This window comes from Chiloscyllium plagiosum, chromosome 1 (assembly GCF_004010195.1).
Source record: "Chiloscyllium plagiosum isolate BGI_BamShark_2017 chromosome 1, ASM401019v2, whole genome shotgun sequence".
Classification (NCBI taxonomy): Eukaryota; Metazoa; Chordata; class Chondrichthyes; order Orectolobiformes; family Hemiscylliidae; genus Chiloscyllium; species Chiloscyllium plagiosum.
In genome coordinates, this window is record NC_057710.1 from 108,831,732 (window position 1) to 108,853,926 (window position 22,195).

Consider the following 22,195-nt stretch of genomic DNA (forward strand, 5'->3'; position numbering starts at 1 on the left):
CCTTCCTAACCTGCAGTCTTCTTCCTGACCTCTCCGCCCCCACCCCACTCTGGCCTATCACCCTCACCTTGACCTCCCTCCACCTATCGCAATTCCAACGCCCCTCCCCCAAGTCCCTCCTTCCTACCTTTTATCTTAGCCTGCTGGACACACTTTCCTCATTCCTGAAGATGGGCTTTTGCCCGAAACGTCGATTCTCCTGTTCCTTGGATGCTGCCTGACCTGCTGCGCCTGAATAAGGGACCCAGTATTTGGAAAAGAACACCTGCTGCAAGTTATTATTGATCCCCTTCCACCTCTCTTTGCCTCAATCCACTTTCTGTCTGGGTAACTGTTTAATTTGAGGCCTCAGATGGGGTAAGGTAAACCTAGAGTCGCCAAAATAGTATTAGGTTGTAGGGCCACCTTCTCATTAAAGAGAGATGACTGGTGGTAGTTTTAATTTCAGATGAGGGAGGGGTTGAGGAGGGTTTTTCATGGTAATTTCAGCTGGTTTGGGAATTGAACCCAACCTGTTGGCATCATTTTCTGTCACAACCAGCTAAACAGCCAACTGAGCAAACTGAAAATTGTCCCCCTTTTAGTGTTCTGTCTGCTAAAGAATCTGATATGTTTTCAAGAGTTTTCATTGCATATATATTGATCGCCAAGTCATCAGTGCCTGATCGAAGACTGAGTGGGGTGTCAATAGCTCTATGAGCATGCCAAGTTACTATACTGTAACAGCTGCAGCTCATGATGAAGCAAAAAGAAAATTTGCTGGAGAAACTCAGCAGATCTGCTGCAAGACTGCTTTCATTTCAGATTTCCAGCATCTGTAGTTCTTTGTTTTATTTTAGTGTGTAGCACATGATAAAGGTTGCTATCCTTTTTTAAGTGTAGGATATTTTGAGTTCTGTTTCATCTGGTAGAAGAAAACCACTTCCTGGTCTAGCAAGAAGTTAGAAACATGTAGTTTATTGTATTTTAGCAATGAATTAGAGGTCACATTGATAAGATTGACATTGTACGGAGACTAGGCAAAAGTGAGGACTGCAGGTGCTGGAAATCATAGTCTAGATTAGAGTGGTGCTGGAAAAGCACAGCAGGTCAGGCAAGAAGTGTTCATCATGAGTCCTGATGAAGGGCTTTTGCCCGAAACGTTGATTTTCCTGCTCCTCGGATGCTGCCTGACCTGCTGTGCTTTCCAGCAGCACGCTAATCTAGACATTGTACAGAGACTTTCAGGAGGAAACTTATTCTATTAGTATCCTGTCTGTCCAGAATTCCATCAGACATCATAACTTTCTGTAGCACTTATGGCACTCCTTGATATTAACCCTTTCAGACAAATATACAAATACTCTTCCTCTCAAGCTTATTTTCTCCATATTAATATTAAACATCTATGTAAATAATTACATTTACAACCGACCTATATCCTCTCAAGTCTCTGACTTTATAAATTCAGGTGATTTGAAGGGTTCACTATTCTCGCAGATCACATTCTAGTCAGACTTTGAAGACTGGTAGTTTGCTGGGAACTGACCATTGCTTTTGTTTTTCTTCCTAACAGTCTGAGATCTGTAGGTCCCTTTTAACTGTGAAACCTTTAATCTCTTGGATTCCCCTCACAAAGGACATCTTTCCTGCTGAAACAAATAGTTCTCCTTTGGATCATTTGGAAGACTTATGCGTTTTTGGATTTCCTTCATAGAAGATGGTTTCCTATTGAAACAGAAAGTTTCCCTGGAATAGTAATCCAGAGGTTCAGGCTAATGCTGTCGAGACATGTGTGAAAATCTCACCATGGCAGCTAGTGGAATTTGAATTAAATCAATAAATCTGAAATTGTTAGCCAGTCTTTAGAAGTGGTGATCTTGAAACTGTCATTTATTGCTCTGAAGAAAATTGTTCCCTAATGTACTTTGAGGAAGGAAATCTATCTTCCTTACTTGATCTGGCCTACTTGCTTCTCCAAACCCACAACAATGTATCGGGCACTTTACTGCATTCTGCAATAGCCTAGCAGGTTATTCTGTTGAAGGGCAGTCGGGTTGTGGGCAACAAATGCTCCTATTGCCATCAATGTTCAATACCCCATGAAACAATAAAATAGTTCTTCTCTGCAGTATCCCAAATTTCCAAAACTGTAATTTTGTACTGCATCTTCAATTTGTGTCCGTAGATTTTTATTTTCACCTACAGATTTATGTTGAAACACACAAATGTTTAAATTTAATATTTTGATTATTCAGTTCCAGCACCTATAGGTGAAACTGCAGGTGATGGAAGTTCCAGCACCTATAGATGATGGAAGGGTGAAATAAAAACAAAGTGCTGGAGTAACTCTGGAGAGAAACAGAGTTAACATTTTTTTAAAGCCTTCACTTATAATACCTGGATATGATTTATGACTGAGATTTCTTTGCTCTACAGTGCTAACAAGAACTTTTAGGCCAGAACTAACCACTGTATTGGTTTCTCATATGTGTTGATTATGGTTTTGTACCTTATGATTTGAATGGATTCTGTTGATCTCCTCTGTCAAGGTTGAACTTCTCATTTGAATATTAATCTTTGTTGTTTCCAGACTTCTGCTTCACTCACTATCTGGATGCCTTTCTCTAGATTTTGGTCTCTTTCGTGCTGTAATAAATCTGGCAAGTTTCATTGGCAATTCCTATACCAATTGATTGATTATACAATCGTCATATTTCTTCACTAATCTATAGAGACTATTAATGAAACCATCTATGGATCCTTTGGATGCTGAGCTGTTCAATTAAATCTTTTTAAACAACTGCATTAGTTTGGAAGTAATTATCAAAAGCTGTCAACAGTTTTGCAAAAGTATCTCTTGCTCATTTATGCCTTGTTGAGCTGTTGCAACATCAACCATGCTCCCAATTGTACATAGAAGTGTACTTGCTTGTACAACTTCTGATTTAGTATACAACTTAAGTTACAAAACTGTTTTCTCCAACATGTCCGATTAGTGTTGAATTTGATCTACCCTGAAATTAAGTGTTCTTGATGTATTTCTGATGCCATGTCTCCCTAGATTGATTATATGTTTTTCATGCTGAATACTTATTTCACAGTTTTGGTAGTGCTTCTGCTGTTTGCTGCTATACTGGAGGGTTTTCCAGTTTTTTGTAGGCAAAATAGAGGATTTAAACCTTCTCCTGTCTAAAATGGAGGGTTCCTACCTTTAATTCCTGTCCTTCACAAGTGAAATAATGAATTCCTACCTTTCTCACCACTTCCTTGTATAAGTCCTACTTTTCCAAGCTTTAATAAATGATTCCCATTTTGATCACAGTTTTACTGAATGACTCCCACTCTGCATAGTTTAAATAAATGATTGTGCCTTTATCACAGCTGTAAAAATCTCCACCTTTTATGCAGCCTTAATAATGTCTCCCATATTTTCTTTTCCCATTAGATTAGGTCTGCTTAGGCTTTTAAACTGCTCAATGTTATAACTTTAATTGCTGGGTTTGTGACCTTAGGTCAACATGTTGTCTTGGCTGTTCGCTACCATATCTGTAGCCATGCCTTGTGCTCATTCACCATGATCTGATCTGTAAATAGTTTTTTTAACATTGTTTTTCTAGCCAAGATTACTGCTCCACTTTAAAATTGCCCCAGTCTATTAGGGATTTGAAGCTTTAGTCATGAAGCCTTCGATGTCTGTTAACTCAACATTGAGCAGAGAGTTGGACAACTCCCAAAGATCACCAGCTTACGATGCAGTCTGTATCTGTTTTGGAGTTAATAATTCTCCATAGCCAGGAAATTGCTAACTCTGCTGTTACAGTGCATCTTTTACCAGGTCTGAAATGTTTTTACCACTCACTGGTGTATCCTCATTGAGGATTGCTGCAAAGATTTGTTCTGTAGGATTCTTAAATTTTAAGCTCCCTCCAGCTGTTGATATTGCTGTATGAGTATTATGAGTCTGAGGATCTCACACTACTGCTCACCACATGTTGAATAAACAGTCAAATCAAATGTGGATGCCTGCTTACCATGTTCTAGGCATAACAATTCAGTATTCTGTACAAACTATCCTCTTTGAATGTAAGAAATTGCAGGGTCTAATTGGCCCTGATTGATAAAGCAAAAACATTTTCTGATATAACTGGAATGTAGATAATGAGACGTAATTTATTGTTCATTAGCAATTAGTTGCAGGCCACATTGATATAATGGACATTGATATACAGACTTTGAGGAGGGCCAGATGTTTGGTCTCACTTCTCCAAAATTCTTCCAAGTCATTCTGTCCTCTGATGAAGGAGCAGCGCTCCAAAAGCTAGTGCTTCCCAATAAACCTGTTGGACTATAACCTAGTGTTCTGTGATTTTTAACTTTGTCCAGAAATCCATATGATATCATCATTGTGTGTGGTGTTTGTGGCACTCCTCAGTATTTAACCCTTTTAGACCCATAAACAATACCTTCTGGAGGTCAACTACTGCCCTTATATTAAATCCCCTTTGGCCTTCTTTCCTCGTCTACTAACCCAGGAAACTGCACACCCCACAAAATATTTGGTCTTGGATCCTTCATGATCCTTGAACTCCATGGCTGCTGTTTTGGCATCAGCCATGGACCCATCAGTTGTGCTACTGAAGAGCCAACCAATCAGATGCTCGATGTTCTTGATTCTCGGTGAATTACCACTGGTGGTCTTGTTACTGATTTCTCGCCATATGGTCAGGTGGGCCTTTCCTGGAAGAGACAGTGTGGTTCTCCAGCCAGCTGATGAGATCCCTAATAACATAATAATCTGTCCTCCATGTCTAAAAGGCTGGAATTATTTGATATTGACAAAAGTAAGTTATGAGTGTTCCTTCTTGTTTTGCATGCTTTATGAACATTGAAACTTGGATTGTGACTATGTTGCATGACAGAACACTGCAAGTCTGGAACCATTTATGAAATGGTTGTTGGCTAATTTTTATGTTGATTTGTTCTCTCAGACATAAGTCTATGCAAAATAGTCACAGACTCACTGTGAGTAAATTTGAAATCAACTTGGAGCAAGTATCTTTTCTGGATACTCATAGAGATTTGAGGAATAAAAGGAAAAAGAATAAGATACTGTTGTCAGAGGGGAGGACAAATCACTTGGTTTCCAAAAACTTGTCAGAGTGGATATTAGCCACATATTATTTTATATAGCATTGAAGATTGAACACGTTGATATGTTTAGTAATAATTGACTGAGTTAACTACTGCTATCTGAGTCGAATTCCTCCAATGTTCAATATGTTCAGGTCCACAGATGCTGAACTTTGTCTTACGACAAGGTTTCTTCAGCTGTGCAGCCTTATTATGCAGTCTCCAAATTGACAGAAAGGATATAAGCTGTAGCTCATTTGTACATTTGTTTTCAGTAACTGTTTTGTTTTTCAAATAAATTTTTACAGAGGTCAAGAAAAATGCAATATGACAGAGCTAGAAGAAAACAATGCATCACAAATGGTATTCAGTCCAACTTGGCTGCATTCACTCTGAACAAGCATGATAACTTAGTGCCTTTTGGCTGTTTATTCCCTATACCCGTGCACATTGCTTCTATGTAAGTAATTATTAAATGCCCCCCTGAATGCCTCGTTTGACTGCCTCCACCACACTTTGGCAAATGCATCCAGACCCAAACTATTCATTATGTGAAAGGGATTTTTTTCACATCATATTTTCTACATTTATACATTACTTTTAATCTATACCCTCTTGTTTTTGAGGCTTTTACACACGAAACAGTTTTGTCCTGTACACTCTATGCAGACCTCTTATGATTTTGAAAATTCCTATCTTCTTACTTTTCTTCTTCAAGGAGAGCCGTCCAATTTCTCCAATCTATCCTCAGAAATCATTTCATGTTTGAAACCATTTCTGTAATCCTCTTTGGCAGTCTCTCCAATTTGTTCACATCCTTCCTATAATGTGGTGCCTAAAACAGTATTTCAACTGAAGTCAAAAGAGTTTCTTGTATAAGTTCAGCATGATCTAATTGCTCTTGTACTTATAACCCAATTAATAAAGCCTAAGATGTTATATGCCTCTCTGTCCACCTGTCTTGCCACATTCAGTGATCTGCTGTTGCACCCTTTTGGTATTGTACCCTTTCTTTAATATTATCTGTTTATATGTTTCTGACCAAAATGCATTACTTCACAATGCTGTGCATTAAACATCATTTGTCAGCCATCCACACACTCCACCAACTTGTCTGTGACCTTTTGGAGTTTCACAGTTACAAAACGTTTTGTACCATCTTTGAAATTGTCCCCTGCCTACCAAGGTCCAGATCATTAGTTTAAAGAAAAGCATGGAGGACAATGTGGGCCCCCAGGGATCTGCACTACTAAACTTTCCTTCAGCCCAAAAACATCCATTGTCCATTACTCTCTGTTTCCTTTTACTCCACAAATTATGTATCCATGTTAGTACTGTTACTTTTATTCCATGATATGTAATTTTTCTGACAGTTCTATTGTGTGGTATTGTATCAAATGCCTTTCAAAAGTCCACATATACTTTTGGAGCGGCATGGTGCTCAGTGGTTAACATTGCTGCACCAGGGACCTGGGTTTGATTCCACCCTTGGACAACAGTCTGTTTGGAGTTTGCGCATTCTTCCCGTGTCTGTGTGGCTTCTTCAGGGTGCTCCAGTTTCCTTCCATATTCCAAAGGTAAATAGACTAGATGATTGGCCATGCTAAATTGCCCATAGTGTCCAGGGATGCGCAGGTTAGGTAGAATAGCCATGGAGAATGCAGGTTTGCAGGATTGGGATGGGGGAGGGATGGGGGGGTGGGTCTAGAAGGGATGCTCTTTGGAAGTTCAGTATGGAGCCAATGGGATGAATGGCCTGCTTTCACACTTTAGGGACTCTATGATTATATCACCAGCATTATCTTTATCGACTCTTTCTGTTACCTTTTCAAAAAAAGTCCAGGAAGTTAGTCAAACACAATATAGCCCAAGTTTGGCCCTCCCTAAGCATCTTCACTTTGGTGAGTTTGGAAAAGATTTATAGCCCAGGTTGGGTTCTCAATGTCGGTTTGCTCACTGAGCTGGAAGTATCATTTTCAGACGTTTCGTCACCATACTAAGTAACATCATCCATGAGCCTCCGGTGAAGCGCTGGTATTATGGCCCACCTTCTATTTGTGTTAGGTTTCCTTGGGTCAGTTATGTCATTTTCTGTGGTGATGTTATTTCCTGTGTTGGTGATGTCATTTCCTATTCTTTTTTTCTCAGAGGGTGATTGATGGGATCCAAGTCAATGTGTTTGTTAATAGACTTCCGGTTGTAAATGCGATGCTTCTAGGAATTCTCATGCATGTCTCTGTTTGGCTTGTTCTAGGATGGATGTGTTGTCCCAGCCAAAGTGATATCCTACCTCATCTGTGTGTAAGGATACTAGTGACAGTGGGACATGTCTTTTTGTGTCTAGTTGATGTTCATGCATCCTGGTGGCAAGTTTTCTGCCTGCTTGTCCAATAGAGTGTTTGTTACAGCTCTAGCAAGGTACTTTGTAAATGATGTTCATTTTGCATGTTGGCTGTATAGGGTATTTTAAGTTCATTAGCTGCTGTTTTAGTGTATTGGTGGGTTTGTGGGTGACCATGATGCCAAGAGATCCCAGTAGTCTGGCAGTCATTTCCAAGATGTCTTTGAGTGACTAGGGATTTTGGGCGTGTTTTGTCTGCTTGTTTGGGTTTGTGGCTGAGAAATCGATGGACTATGGTCTTTAGGTACCCGTTATTTTTGAATATGCGTACAGGTGATTTTCTTCCACATCTTCACCTTTTACCATGTGACTGCTAATTCTATCTGAATAATTAATTCCAGAAACTTTACCACTGAAATTAAACTGACTGGTCTGTTATTACTGGTCTTATCCTTACAATCTTTTTGAATAAGGACATAATAACTTCAATTCTCCAGTCCTCTGACACTTCCCCTGAACCTCGAGAAGGCTGAAGATCCACAGGCAATACTTCTGCAATTTCCACTACTGCTTCCTTTGGGATCCTTGGATGCACCCATCTGGTCATGATGCCTTGTCAACTTTAAGTATTGATAACCTAACCATCACATTCTTCTCATTAATTTTGACTCTATATACTGACAACGCCCTCCTCTGCCACCACAGTTTGAGTAGCATTTACTTCCTTCGCAAAGACAGGTCCAAAGTATTCATTTATTATCACAGCCATGCCTCTTGCCTCCATGTCTAAATCCCTTTTTGGTCTCTAATTCACCCGACTCCTCCTTTTACTATCCTTTTACTTCCATCATGCAAAACTACTCAATGTGAAAGATAATGACAGTGACCACAGCCAGAGTGGATGCTGAAAATGTCTTGACCTGTGAGGGAGAAGTCGACAAAGCCCTCTGATGTGAAGTCCTTGAGAGTGCAAGAATAAAACACACAGACCACGCACTATACAGGATGCAGACCTGCGGGTCCCCTAATCCTTGGCAATCATAAAGCATTGGTGTCTGTGTGCTGTACACTTCTCCAACCCCATCAAATATATTCAGCATTTAGCACCAACACATTTGCGGAAAGAGGCCAGGTAAATGATAGTGATGTTTGACCAAGAGGAGCAATGGTGCCAATAAAACCAATTTCCCTATATACACCTTGTTTAATTTCCTTCCACAGGCTGCAGTAAGGTCTCATCAATAAACATAAATCTATGGTACATCAGATACAGACATAATCATCACACTAGCACACTTACAGTCAAGGTGAGTCTGAGACTCAAACAAACAGATTTAATACTTGTGCAAGTATGATACTTTACATACAGTATGCTGCTACACATGCCATCAAACAATGTTCTGTCTTAAGCTGTGTAAGTGCAGCTGTCCCAATGTTCCACACACAGTGATTTGGATTGGCATGCAATTATAGCATTGACATCTAGTTCTAGAAGTTGTAGCCCATGAAGCTGGTAAGAAAATTAAAGGGAATGTTGCCCTCAAAAGATTTTTTCTTTCTTTCCCTGTTATGGTATCTCAGTGTTGTCACAGTATTTGCAGCTAAGGTGGAGGAAGCCTGACAGTGGAATTGTTGGCCCATTGATTGGGTGATCCTGGTAGCATTTTTTGTGTGGGCAGCCCTGACATGCTGAGGGTCTTGCAAATGCATCCTCCTTGCGTTGAACTTCCAAAGGTTGAAGGGGGTCAGAAAGGGTGGAGGTCCAAGAAATTCAATAGTGTCCTGAGCGGCATGTGTCCAGTGTGTGCTCCAGGTAGGTGTCACCACGAACCCTCCTCTTTCTCCTTTTGAGGAATGGTGTGGAGTTCATGTTATGTTCTACATCCGTCATGGTGATTCTTTGGTCATGAGGACTAATAACTGGGCCTACAAAGTGTAAGTGAGTGCATGAATCCAGCAGACTCTGAAGCTACTGACCTGACCCTCTATGTAAGCTGTCAACCTGTTCAGGGAGGCAACTAGATGATTACATGCTTGAGACAGCTGGGTCTCCATAGCTACACTTCTTCCAGACTACCTCCTGGGTAATAAGGACCATTATCACCCTCGTACCTGTCTGCTGTTTTTGTTCCCCTCTGGGTACTTGCACAAAATTCCTGACTGTTGTTGTCACAGGGTCCTCTCCTCCAATGGTGGCTGGTCTCCGGCAGTCCTCCTGAGTCTGGGGCATTTTTGTTCTGGGCCAACCACAGATCTGTCGCAGTGAGGTGCTCACCAGCTTGTACTCCCAATGTGTTTCACTGTGACTTTCCCACCAAGATTCAATATCTGAGCTTATAAGGGATGCAGAAGGCAGCTTTGACAATGCTTCCTCTCAGGCCTTGAAACTCTTTCTCAGAGACCGAGTAAGTGGCTTTTTGCAGAGTTTGCAGTTTCTCCACAAAGCCTATGGACAACCTGCTGGTACTTGCGAAACACAAGAGATAGGAGTCATTCTGACCATAGAGTCAGAGGCATAGAGATGTACAGGATGGAACAGACCATTCAGTCCAACTCATCCATGCCAACCAGATATCCTAACCTAATCTAGTTCCATTTGCCAGCACTTGGCCCATATCCCTCTAAACCCTTCTTATTCATATACCCTTCCAGATTCCTTTTAAATGTTGTAATTGTTCCAGCCTCCACCATTTTCTCTGGCAGCTCATTCCATACACGCACCACCCTCTGTGAAAATGTCGCCCCTCTCACCCTAAACATATGCCATCTAGTTCTGGACTGCCCCAACCCAAGACCTTGTCTATTTACCCTACCCATGCCCCTCATGATTTTAGGAACCTTTATAAGGTCACCCTTCAGCTTCTGAGGAAACCAATGGTTGGAACTGGTGTATCATGAATGACTCAGACAGAAGGTGAAAAAGGGGGTTGCAGTATATTCTCAGTTGGTGGGACATGGATGTCTTGGCATCCCCAGAGCAACAGTCCTGATCCTCTACTGTTGGCACTCCTGCACCATTCATGCTCTTTCCACCCTGCTTTTTTCTTCTGGAATGAGAGGAGAGGAGTGATTTAATGAGATGAAAATGGGTAGCACACATGTTAGTGTTGTTGCAGTTGGTCAAAAGGTGGTGATAAGTCCTGGACAAGTGAGTATCAGCACAGAGGCCATGCAGTCATAATGGTGTGAGAAGTTGGGGGAGTGAGAGCGAGTAGGGAAGATGTTGTGGGGTATAGTAAGAGTAGCAGAGTGGAGACTTGTTAGGAGCAATAGCAGAGACAGAGAGAATATAAGGTCATAGACAGAAGGGCCTGTCACTTACATGACAGATTGTAGATGTTATTGACCTTCGTGCATCAGTTCTGGCTGTTTCTCCAGATTGTGGAGACTGCAGTGACTTGACCAGTTTCCAGGGTCTGATGTTATGATCTTATTCTTCCAGGAAATGGACACACCTCCATTACTCCATCCACTAGGACATGCAGGTCCCTATTTTCTCCCTCTCCTACATGTTTAGAATGACTGTCCATCATTGAGCTGAGCAGCTTTGGATTGCTAGCATTCAATTGGGTGCATAACAAACTTTAAATATGGCTTAGGCACCAGGGATGGTGACTTTTTGACAAATATCTGCTGAATTGCTGTTTGTCTCCGGAACAGCAAGTGGTGACATGTGGCTAGAATCGAGCAAAAAAGGTGCCATGGAATAGAAAAGGTTTTTGATAAGGTGGATTTGGTAGGATGTAGCAAGAGATCACATTCAGTATTGTGGTGAGAAACCCTTCGTGAAACTTGACAAAACTGACACTTGGCCAACAATTTATACAATTCAGTCCCTTTTGCCCATTTTAAAGAAAGATTAACTTTGTCGAAAAAATATGTTATAACTCTATCTGTGACAGCAGGCCCAGGACAGCCTTTACTTTGAATTCTGAGTTTCTCTTGATTCAGATTGGCTAGGCAATATCAAGCAGCTTACTGATGAAATAGATTTCATTTTCAAACCACTGCACCATTCAATGTAACTCATAGGTACATCCTGGCAGTGGAGGGGTGTTTCAAGGTTGGTGAGGGGTGACATTATAGAGGTTTACAAAATTATGAGGGGCATGGATAGGGTAAATAGGCAAAGTCTTTTCCCTGGGGTGGGAAAGTCCAGAAATAGAGGGGATAGGTTTAGGGTGAGAAGGGAAAGATATAAAAGAGACCTACGGAGCAACTTTTTCACACAGCGGTTGGATGGAATGAGCTGCCAGAGGAAGTTGTGGAGGCTGGTACAATTGCAACATTTAAGAGGCATTTGGATGGGTATATGAAGAGGAAGGGTTTGGAGGGATATGGGCCAAGTGCTGGCAGGTGGGACTAGATTGGGCTGGGATATTTCGTTGGCATGGACGGGTTGGACCGAAGGGTCTGTTTCCATGCTGTACATCTCTATGACTCTATGAGTCTATGACTGTAAGATAAGTGGCTGGTTTGTCCTGGATTGTCTCGAGCATTTTGAGTTTTGGTAGAAGTGCACTGATCCAGGCAAGTGGAGAGTATTCCATCATATTACTGATTTGTGTCTTGTCAATTCTGGACTGACTTTGAAACATTAAATGAGTTACTCACAGCAGATTTCCCAGGCTCTGACCTGTTGTTATAGGCACAGCATTTATATGATTTGTCCAGTTATGTTTTTGTACAATGTGAACCCATTGGGTGTTGTTAGTGGATGATTTGCAATGGTAATGCTGTTGAATTTCAATGGGAAAAAGTTATTCTCTATTGCTGGAAATGGTCATTACCCTGTACTTGTGTTACCTTTAAGTAGAAAAAGCTGAATATTGTCCAGAACTTCCTGTATACAGTCTGTCCTGATATAACACAATAGTTCTGTTCCCATGCGATTCCACATTTTAATAAATTTGCAGCACCATTTAAACCAGTGGGTCTGGAATCACATTAAGCCAATACAGGTAAGGAAAGTTTGTATTCTACAAATAATGATCTAAGTTTTTCCAATCACATTATAGCCAATTTGCATTAAAGAAACGTGTGTTACAGCAGAACCGACTGTATGATTATGAACTGCAATAAGTGAAGAGTCACATATGGTACTGATTGTGCAAGCATCAACAAACACCTCCTCTTCTGACTTTAGGATTGAAGGATGATTGATGAAAAAGTTAAAGATGTTTGGGCACAGGACTTACCTCGAATAATGTCCAGGCCCTGTGTTAATTAGGAATCGAGCAACCTCAACCATCTTATTTTATGATAGCTATAGCATCAACCATTGGAGAATTATTTTCTTTGATCCCCATTGACTTCAGTTTTGTTCAGGCTCCTTGCTATTGCTTGATCAAATTTTACTTAATTCTATAATGGGATTTGGGTTTTACTGGCAAAGCTAGCATTTATTGCCCATTCCTAGTTACCGTGAACAAAGTGACTTGCAAGGCCTTTTCAGAAGGCAGTCAAAAGTCAATCATATTGCTGCGTCCTTGGAATTGCAGGTTGAAAAGACTGATGGCAGATTTCCTTTCCTAAAGTACATTAGTGAACTGGATGGGTTTTTGTAACAATAAATAGTAGTTGCCATGGTCATCATTAATCATAGTAGCTTTCAACTCCCATATTTTATCAATTGCATTTAAATTCCATCAGCTGTGATAGTGGGGTTTGAAAACACATGCCAAAGCATTAGCCTGAACCTCTGGATTACTAGTGTAGTAGCATTGTCACTTTGCCACTGTCTCCTTACACTTGCTTCCTTAATGACAAGGGCAGTCACTTTCACCTCATATCTTGGATCATGTTCTTTTGTTCCATGTTTGCACAAAGGTTGTAATTCAGTCTGGAACCAAATGGCCTCGGTGAAACCCAAACAGTCAGTGAGCAAGTTATCACTGTGTAAGTGCCACCTAATAGTATTTTAGACCTTCTATAATGTTGCTAATGATTGAGAATAGCTTGAGGAGGTGCTAATTGGCTGAATTAGACTTTGTTTACAAGAGGTACCTGGGTAATTTTCCACATTGTCTGGTAGATGCCAATGTTGCAGCTTTTTTTTGGAAAACGTCTGGTCAAAGTTACAAATGATTCCAGAGCCCAAATCTTCATTGCTGAAACTGAGTTCGTGTCAAGGCCATAGCCTTTGCAGTATTAGTGCTTGTAGTTGTTTCTTAATATAACATGAAATTAATCAAATTGACTGAAGCCTGTTATGGGGACCTCTGGAGAAGACCGAGCTGGGTTATCCATTTTGCATTTCTGGCATTTTGCAGATATGTAAGCCTTGTGAGTTAAAGGCTATTGAGACATATTGTTTCAGCCTAACTAGAAAAGTCCAGTTCAAAATTGTTAAATCAGCTTTGGAAATGTTAAGTCTTTGGCCTGCCATCCTTAATTGGACACCAAGTTTGCCCCTTATCAATAATCAGCCAGTTTGGGGAAAATCACTTCATCAGACATTTTTCAGGTTTATGACCAATATCTTGGTCTGTACCTAAGGCAGATTTCTGCTCTTTTTGATGGAGGTTAATGTCCTTTCTTACTAGAATCATACATTTCAAACAGAAGCATTAATGGTTTTTTTGCACATTGATTAAAATAAAATCTTATTTATATTTGAAATCCATGCCAATTTCACAAAATCATAATGTAATTCAGCACCTTTCTATTTTGACTGTCAACACAGATGATATTGTTGTATTGTTTCTATGCGTGTAGGTTATTGCAAAAGTAAAGGCTTAGGTAATTTTCAATGTATCAAATCTTTCTGAAAATTCAGTTTTGTCCTTCATTCAGCTAAGAAGAAACTAAAACATTTTATTTATTGTGATGATTTCAGTACTGTATTGCAGTTTCTTGGAACTTCAACATTTGTATGGTTTATAATTCAGAAAATGAAGTGGAAGAAAATTATTTAGAGTTTCAAATTGTGTAATCCTTGCAAATGCTTAAAGAGTTTGATTTCTTTCAGGGTGACTCAGTGGTTAGCACTATTGCCTCACAGCGCCAGGGACCCAGGTTTGATTCCAGCCTCAACCTGTGTGGAGTTTGCACATTCTTCCCGTGTCTACATGGATTTCGTCCCACAGTCCAAAGATGTGCAGGTTAAGCGATTGGCCATGCTAAATTGCCCCTAGTGTTCAGGAATGCATAGGCTAAGCGCATTAGTCAGGGGCAAATATAGAGTAGGGGAATGGGTCTGGAGGGTCCATGTGGACTTGTTGGGCCGAAGGGCCTGTTTCCACACTGTAGGGATTCTAATTCTTGTAAAATTCTATTTTCTAATTAATTAAGAAAACAATTTTAGACTATGAAATAGTATTTAACCTCATGTCATTTAAGACTCTTCCAACAAGATTTTTTTAAAAATGCCATTATCATTCAATTTCTTTAATTGGCAGAATTGTTATAAAGACGTGGTTCCTAAAGTGGAATTTAATCACAGCACGGGACTAAAGATTCAAAGGTTGAGTAGTTTAAAGATTTACTGTACTTAACTGTAGCTCCACCCTCTGAGACGTCATTGGTGTTATCATGGAATAGTACCTCTGACTGACAGCACTAACTCCTTTTAATAACCTTGTCATGTGACACTGAACAGTAGCGTTAGTGTAGTAGTAAGACAGGTGCCTTCAGTTCAATTTCAGTAAGGGGCCAACACCCCACATGTGTGCTTGCTGTGTGTGCCTGTGGACTTATTGAGATTTTAAGGCATAAACTGAATGGAGTGGGACAGGTGCAACCAAGACTTTGAGTGGACTGAAACAGAGGTGAGCTGTGGTATAATTCAGTGATCTTTTCATCAGTAGTGAGTATAAACAAACTTATGTCTAAATAAATAAGGAATGCTGTTTGAAAGAGTATTCACCTGAGCCTCAATTTGCTTCAAACTTGTTTTCCCAGTAAATGATTGAGACAATGTTACACACAAGCTCTTTTCATTATCTTCTATGAGAGGAGCTAGCTTTACTGATCCTTTTTTAAAAACTTGCCTAAAAACTTTTGTATAACCTTGCAGTATGATAAGCAGGCAGAAATTTTATCTTGGATTTTATCTGTCTTTTTCATTTGGAAAGCAGCCACACACCTATGATTTCAATGCTGTTAAAGGTGACACTGACTTTTTAATACAATTCTCATTTATGAAACAACTTATGTCATAAGGTTCAGATTTAACTTGAAATTTCAGTGTCGTTTGGTAATTGGTTTGGCATGGTGCCACAAACAAAAATGTTAGAGTGAATTAGATAACATAATGTGTGAACCAAAGATTTGTATTTATTGTTTGTGTTTTCTCAGGTTTTAATTGTACAAACTCATATATTTTCACAATAGTCTTGATTTAGAATAACTATTTTTAAACATTAAATTTAAATCTAAGTCATCCACTGTAGGAGTGCAACTGCTCCAGAATGTTTGTATGGAAAGGCTGCTGCTGGTAATTTAAAAATAAGCACTGACTTTTTAAATCTATATCACCTGAAAGGGAACAATTCATTTTAAAAAAGGCAGAAAGATTCACGGCTGCTCCTTCGGATATACCCATAGTACGTTTTGTCCTGTAAGGGGATTTTATGTATTTATGTTCAAATCCAGGAAATGCATACATGCCAAGATGATTCCAGCTAGGTTTTGTGTTAATCTTGAGAGACAATTGATAGAAGGCGTATATTTTTTTCCTGTGCCAAAAGCTGTTTAATCGTTCATGTGTTTTTATTTGCTTTTTGTATTCTATTCCAGTATTTTTCAGAATGTTGCAGTAGGTCTTTTTTCTATTCTTGCATGTGCATGAATTGCATTAGCACTATTGCATGTTTTATATAGATTGCTCATCAGCCTCTTCCAGTCCATAAACCTTGCATTCCAGTTTACATAGGCACTGGGAATATCTGCTGACCTCTTGATGCCTCTCTTCGTTAATAAGCAGTTGAGTGGTTTTGGCAAAGAATGTGTTTCAGTATTTGCAAATCTGTTTTCTTCAGTCATGCATTAGTTTTGAGTGAACCAGAGTTGAGTAAAGAATTTAATTTGAGACAGTGAAGAATATTTTGCCATCTCGACTGTTTCTCTCAGGACAGCAAGGGGAAGCAATTATTAAGTGCAAAAGTATAGTATTGTAGATTTTTATATTATTTTACCATTTAGTCATAGTAGCAATTAAGGATCTTTCTGCAAAATTTATTTTTATTTCGTCCACTGAAGCTCATTAAAGGGCAAAAGTAAAAGTTTTAAATGATCAAATGTCTCGTTTATTCTTTAATCTACATTTTAAAATCTATCCAATCAATTTGAAGTTAGAAAGAGATCAGTTAAAAGCCAATAAAATTGCTCCATAATTATAAAGGTTATTGCAAGACATGCCTATGTACTTCAGTCACTCAGTTGTCCTTTTTTTTTTCTGTTGTTGGATAGTAGTTTCTTGAGAGCAAATGTATTGTGTAGATCTCCCCCTTGTTGTGATATCTTAAACTTGTGTTCCAATGATATTATTTATGAATGGGAAGCAGTGAATTGTGGGCAGCATTCTCTGTTCATGATGTCATAGAGTGGAGGTATATGATTTCATGTCAATTGAAGTTCTGCACAAATCGATTTTCTGAGGCTGAATCAATCTGGTAATTTCAAACTATAAAGCAAAATTTGTAATGGGCATGAGCATTTTTAGCTAATATACAGAAATATATTTTACAATATTGTGAGAGATCATCCAACAGGATTAAAATGGTTATCTATTTTTAGGGTAGTTACGACTATGAGAATATAGGTAAAATTTTTACAGAGCATAAATTTATGGAATAACTTGCAATGTAAAATTTGTCAGTTGCTTTATGAGGACAATAAAGTTTGCTTATTTTACCTAATAAGTGAAGTTCAGTTAATAAAAAAAAACAGAATCAGCTGCTCAGTGCACCTGTGTGGACCTACCAATGAGATATGCATGAACTGGCAAGCTGTAGTTTTCTTCGCAATTTTCTCACGTTAATTCCCGAATCCTTGTTAGCTATTTAAAAGCCCATTTATACTAAATCTGACATTCACTCAGCTGTCAAAATCCAGCACGTGCTTGAGATATTTTGCTATTCAGTTATCAGAGACTGAACTTACTTTTGGGTGGATTCTTGGATATTCGCAATGCAAACCTACAGCCTAACTTTGTTGATCTCCTACTGCATCATGTACAGATAGCAAAGGATTTTCAGCATCACTGAATTGTATAGAGCTGCATCAAAATGTTTTGTTAATTCTTGCAGTCAAAATTGGTTTGCATTTTTTTATACAAACTTTTATTTTTAACTCCAACTATAGTATGTTTACTCACTGGGAAGCTCTGTAGAGTCAAGTGTTGTCAAACCTGCTTTGCTCCCTGGTGGACCATGAGGTCAACCAGTCCCTCACCTGGTGGTCATAGCTTTTTGTTTTCTCTTTCATCTTCCCTGTTATCAAAGCCATTTTGCAGTGAAAACAGCATAGCTTTAAACATTAATATGGCAAAAATTCAAAAACAGTGCATATTTTGAATCAAGTCTTTATTGTACAAGTTTGAAAGGAAGTTGCCAGTTTCAAATAAGGTCATTTACGTAGAGTATGCATCCGGGAAAGTCAAGGGGAAGTTAACCTGCATTACTCTTGCACCCCTGTTAACAGTACTTTACGTAGTAGCATTGGCTGAAACCGCATTGCCAAGACACTGCACTTTTTTAATGAAGTTACTATTATGCTGTAGCAAGTTGCAATATTTATTTGCTATGATTCGGAGATGCTGGTGTTGGACTGGGGTGTACAAAGTTAAAAATCACACAACACCAGGTTATAGTCCAACAGGTTTAATTGGAAGCACACTAGCTTTCGGAGCGACGCTCCTTCATCACCTGATGAAGGAGCGTCGCTCCGTAAGCTAGTGTGCTTCCAATTAAACCTGTTGGACTATAACCTGGTATTTATTTGCCAGTACAGTAATGTCAACTATTTTAAAAACATGCTTTCCTTTGTTTTCTTGTAGTGTGCTGCATTAGTTGGTGAAGACCAGCCACTGTGTTCAGATCTCCCTGAACTTGACCTTTCAGAGCTCGATGTAAATGACTTGGACACAGAAACTTTTCTGGGTGGACTCAAGTGGTACAGTGACCAATCTGGAATAATTTCCAACCAATATGGGAATGAATCATCTGACCTCTTTGAGGTAAGCAACTAAAATAATATCCAAAGTTTTACTTTACCTTCAGGTTTATGGGATAATAATATTTAAGTACAATGAAGCCTAGATTTTGCAATTGTAATAATAGAGGTACTATAATTCCTGTTTCCATTCCCTGCAATACTAGTAGCAACTTCTTCTATTCACATATGCACAGCTGTATGAGGAAACTCGCTTGTTATTTAGTAATTCCCTGTACAATATGTCCGTGTAATTGGCACTGTTGAAGCCCATGTAGGCACACAGGTTCTTGAAATCTTGAACTGATTATAACTTTCCCTTTAATGTTGTAATATTTGTTAAACCCTCGCCCTCCTCAGAAATAACTTGTTAATGAGCTGGAGCTGGAATTTTTAATGCTACATTAAATCATAATTATTTCTGAACAGCTTCTCTGGCCATGAAAATCTAATTTTATGTTTGTTTTGTATCACATTATTTCATTTATGATAAAAATTACATAGATTAAAGTTATAGAAATAGGCCCTTCTGCCCTCTGTCTCCATGCTGGCCAATTAACATCAAACTATATAGACAATAGGTGCAGGAGTAGGCCATTCTGCCCTTCGAGCCTGCACCACCATTCAATATGATCATGGCTGATCATCCTTAATCAGTATCCTGTTCCTGCCTTCTCTCCATAACCCTTGATTCCACAATCCTTGAGAGCTCTATCCAACTCTTTCTTAAATGAATCCAGAGACTGGGCCTCCACTGCCCTCTGGGGCAGAGCATTCCACACAGCCACCACTCTCTGGGTGAAGAAGTTTCTCCTCATCTCTGTCCTAAATGGTCTACCCTGTATTTTTAAGCTGTGTCCTCTGGTTCGGCACTCACCCATCAGCGGAAACATGTTTCCTGCCTCCAGAGTGTCCAATCCTTTAATAATCTTATATGTCTCAATCAGATCCCCTCTCAGTCTTCTAAACTCAAGGGTATACAAGCCCAGTCACTCCAGGTAGTCCCGCCATTCCAGGAATTGACCTCGTGAACCTACGCTGCACTCCCTCAATAACCAGAATGCCTTTCCTCAAATTTGGAGACCAGAACTGCACACAGTACTCCAGGTGTGGTCTCACCAGGGCCCTGTACAGCTGCAGAAGAACCTCTTTGCTTCTGTTCTCAATCCCTCTTGTTATGAAGGCCAGCATGCTATTAGCCTTCTTCACTACCTGCTGTACCTGCATGCTTACCTGGTGTACAAGAACACCCAGATTTCTTTGTACTGCCCCTTTACCTAAATTGATTCCATTTAGGTAGTAATCTGCCTTCCTGTTCTTCCCACCAAAGTGGATAACCATACATTTATCCACATTAAACTGCATCTGCCATGCATCTGACCACTCACCTAACCTGTCCAGGTCACCCTGTAATCTCCTAACATCCTCATCACACTTCACCCTGCCACCCAGCTTAATATCATCAGCAAATTTGCTAATGTTATTGCTAATACCATCTTCTATATCATTAATATATATTGTAAAAAGCTGCGGTCCCAGCACTGATCCCATTTCAATGCAGTCAGCAATATCCTGACATTTTAAGTGCTCATTCAGGTGTTGAAAGTACCTGCCTCCATTACCTTCAAAAGGCAGAAGCTTCCATACTTCTGCCGCTCTGTGGGTGAAATTTCATTTTCGTCAGATCCCCTCTTTTTCTCACCACTTTTTCTTCACCTTAAACTTGTGCCTTCGAGTCTTAGACCAATCTGCCGGGCAAAAAGATTCTGTCTCTGCTTGTCATATTTTTGTATCATTCATCATATCCCCCCTCAGCCTCTTCTGCTCCAGGAGAAACACACCCAGTCAATCCAGTCTCTCTTCATAACTGAGACTTTCTATTCCAGGCAACATCCTGGTGAATCTTCTCTGCATCCTCTCTAGTGCAATGATGGCTTCCCAACAGTGTGGTGACCAGACCAGCACACAATATTCCACCTGTGGCCTAACAATTGTTTTATAAAATTGTGATAAAACTTCCCTGCTCCTATATTCTATGCCTCAGCTTATAAAGGCAAGCATCATATATGCCTTCTTTACCACCTTATCTACCTGTGCTGATACCTTCAGGGATCTATGGACATACACCAAGGTCACTTGGTTCCTCAGTACTTTGTGGGGACTTTTCATTCATTGTGTAAATCCATCCTTTATTAAACCTCCCAAAATGCATCACCTCACACTGATCAAAATTAAATTCTATTGCTCAGTCCAATTTACTATCTGATCAATACTAGATTGTAGCCTGAGACCATCCTCCTCACTGTCAACAACTGCACCCATTTTTGTGTCATGGGCAAACTTACCTTCAACATTTATGTTAAAGTTGTTAATATACATCACAAACAGTAAGGCTCCCAGCATTGTTCCCTGTGGTGCACTGTTGGTCACAGACTTCCAAACTTACAACATCACGTTTTGCCTCCTATTTGCAAACCACATTTGGATCTAGTTTGCCAACATGTTATCCCATTTTGGACCAGCCTTTCATGTGGGACCATGTCTAAGGCCTTGCTGATGTCCATGTAAACCAGATCATCACTCTTTATCAAAAAAAACTCCTACAAATTAGACAAGATCTCCCTCTAACAAATCTGAGCTGACTATCCTTAATCAATCCATGCCATTCCAAATGTTGATTAATTCTGTCCCTCAGACTTTTTTCTAATAATTTCCTTGCCACTGATGATGGATTAACTGCTCTGTAATTATCTGGCCTATCCTATCTCAACCTCATAGTGCAGGAACCCCGCACTGCCCGGTTCTACCTCCTTCCCAAGATCCACAAGCCTGACCACCCTGGCCGACCCATTGTCTCAGCATGCTCCTGCCCCACTGAACTCATCTCTACCTACCTCGACACTGTCCTATCCCCCCCCTAGTCCAGGAACTCCCCACATACATTTGAGACACCACCCACGGACTCCACCTCCTCCAAGACTTCCGTTTCCCCGGCCCCCAAAGCCTCATCTTCACCATGGATATCCAATCCCTCTACACCTCCAACCGCCATGACCAGGGCCTCCAAGCCATCCGTTTTTTCCTCTCCAGACGTTCCCAACAATACCCCTCCACCGACACTCTCATTCGTTTGGCCGAACTGGTCCTCACCCTTAACAATTTCTCCTTTGAATCCTCCCACTTCCTCCAGACCAAAAGGGTAGCCATGGGCACACGTATGGGCCCCAGCAATGCCTGTCTCTTTGTTGGCTACGTAGAACAGTTGATCTTCCATAATTACACCGGCACCACTCCCCACCTCTTCCTACGCTACATTGATGACTGCATTGGCGCCACCTCGTGCTCCCGCGAGGAGGTTGAGCAATTCATCAACTTCACCAACACATTCCACCCTGACCTTAAATTTACCTGGACCATCTCCGACACCTGGCTCCCCTTCCTGGACCTCTCCATCTCCATCAGTGACGACAGACTTGACACTGACATTTTCTACAAACCCACCAACTCCCACAGCTACCTGGATTACACCACTTCATACCCTATCTCTTGCAAAAATGCCATCCCGTATTCCCAAATCCTCCGCCTCCG

General features: G+C 40.2%; 1 protein-coding gene across 7 annotated transcripts in view; it reads left to right on the plus strand.

Annotated features, from left to right (window-relative positions):
- Positions 1-22,195, plus strand: part of ppargc1a (peroxisome proliferator-activated receptor gamma, coactivator 1 alpha) — a 697,135-nt gene that overhangs the window by 537,958 nt on the left and 136,982 nt on the right. For 4 of the 7 annotated variants that reach the window (XM_043693928.1, XM_043693938.1, XM_043693948.1 and 1 more), the window contains one exon: positions 18,453-18,632. In XM_043693928.1, coding sequence (XP_043549863.1) covers positions 18,453-18,632 — 180 coding nt within the window. Of the gene's footprint in view, positions 1-15,012; positions 15,223-15,535; positions 15,563-18,452; positions 18,633-22,195 lie in introns of those variants that run through there. The other 3 variants (XM_043693956.1, XM_043693974.1, XM_043693965.1) reach the window with 3 other exon arrangements.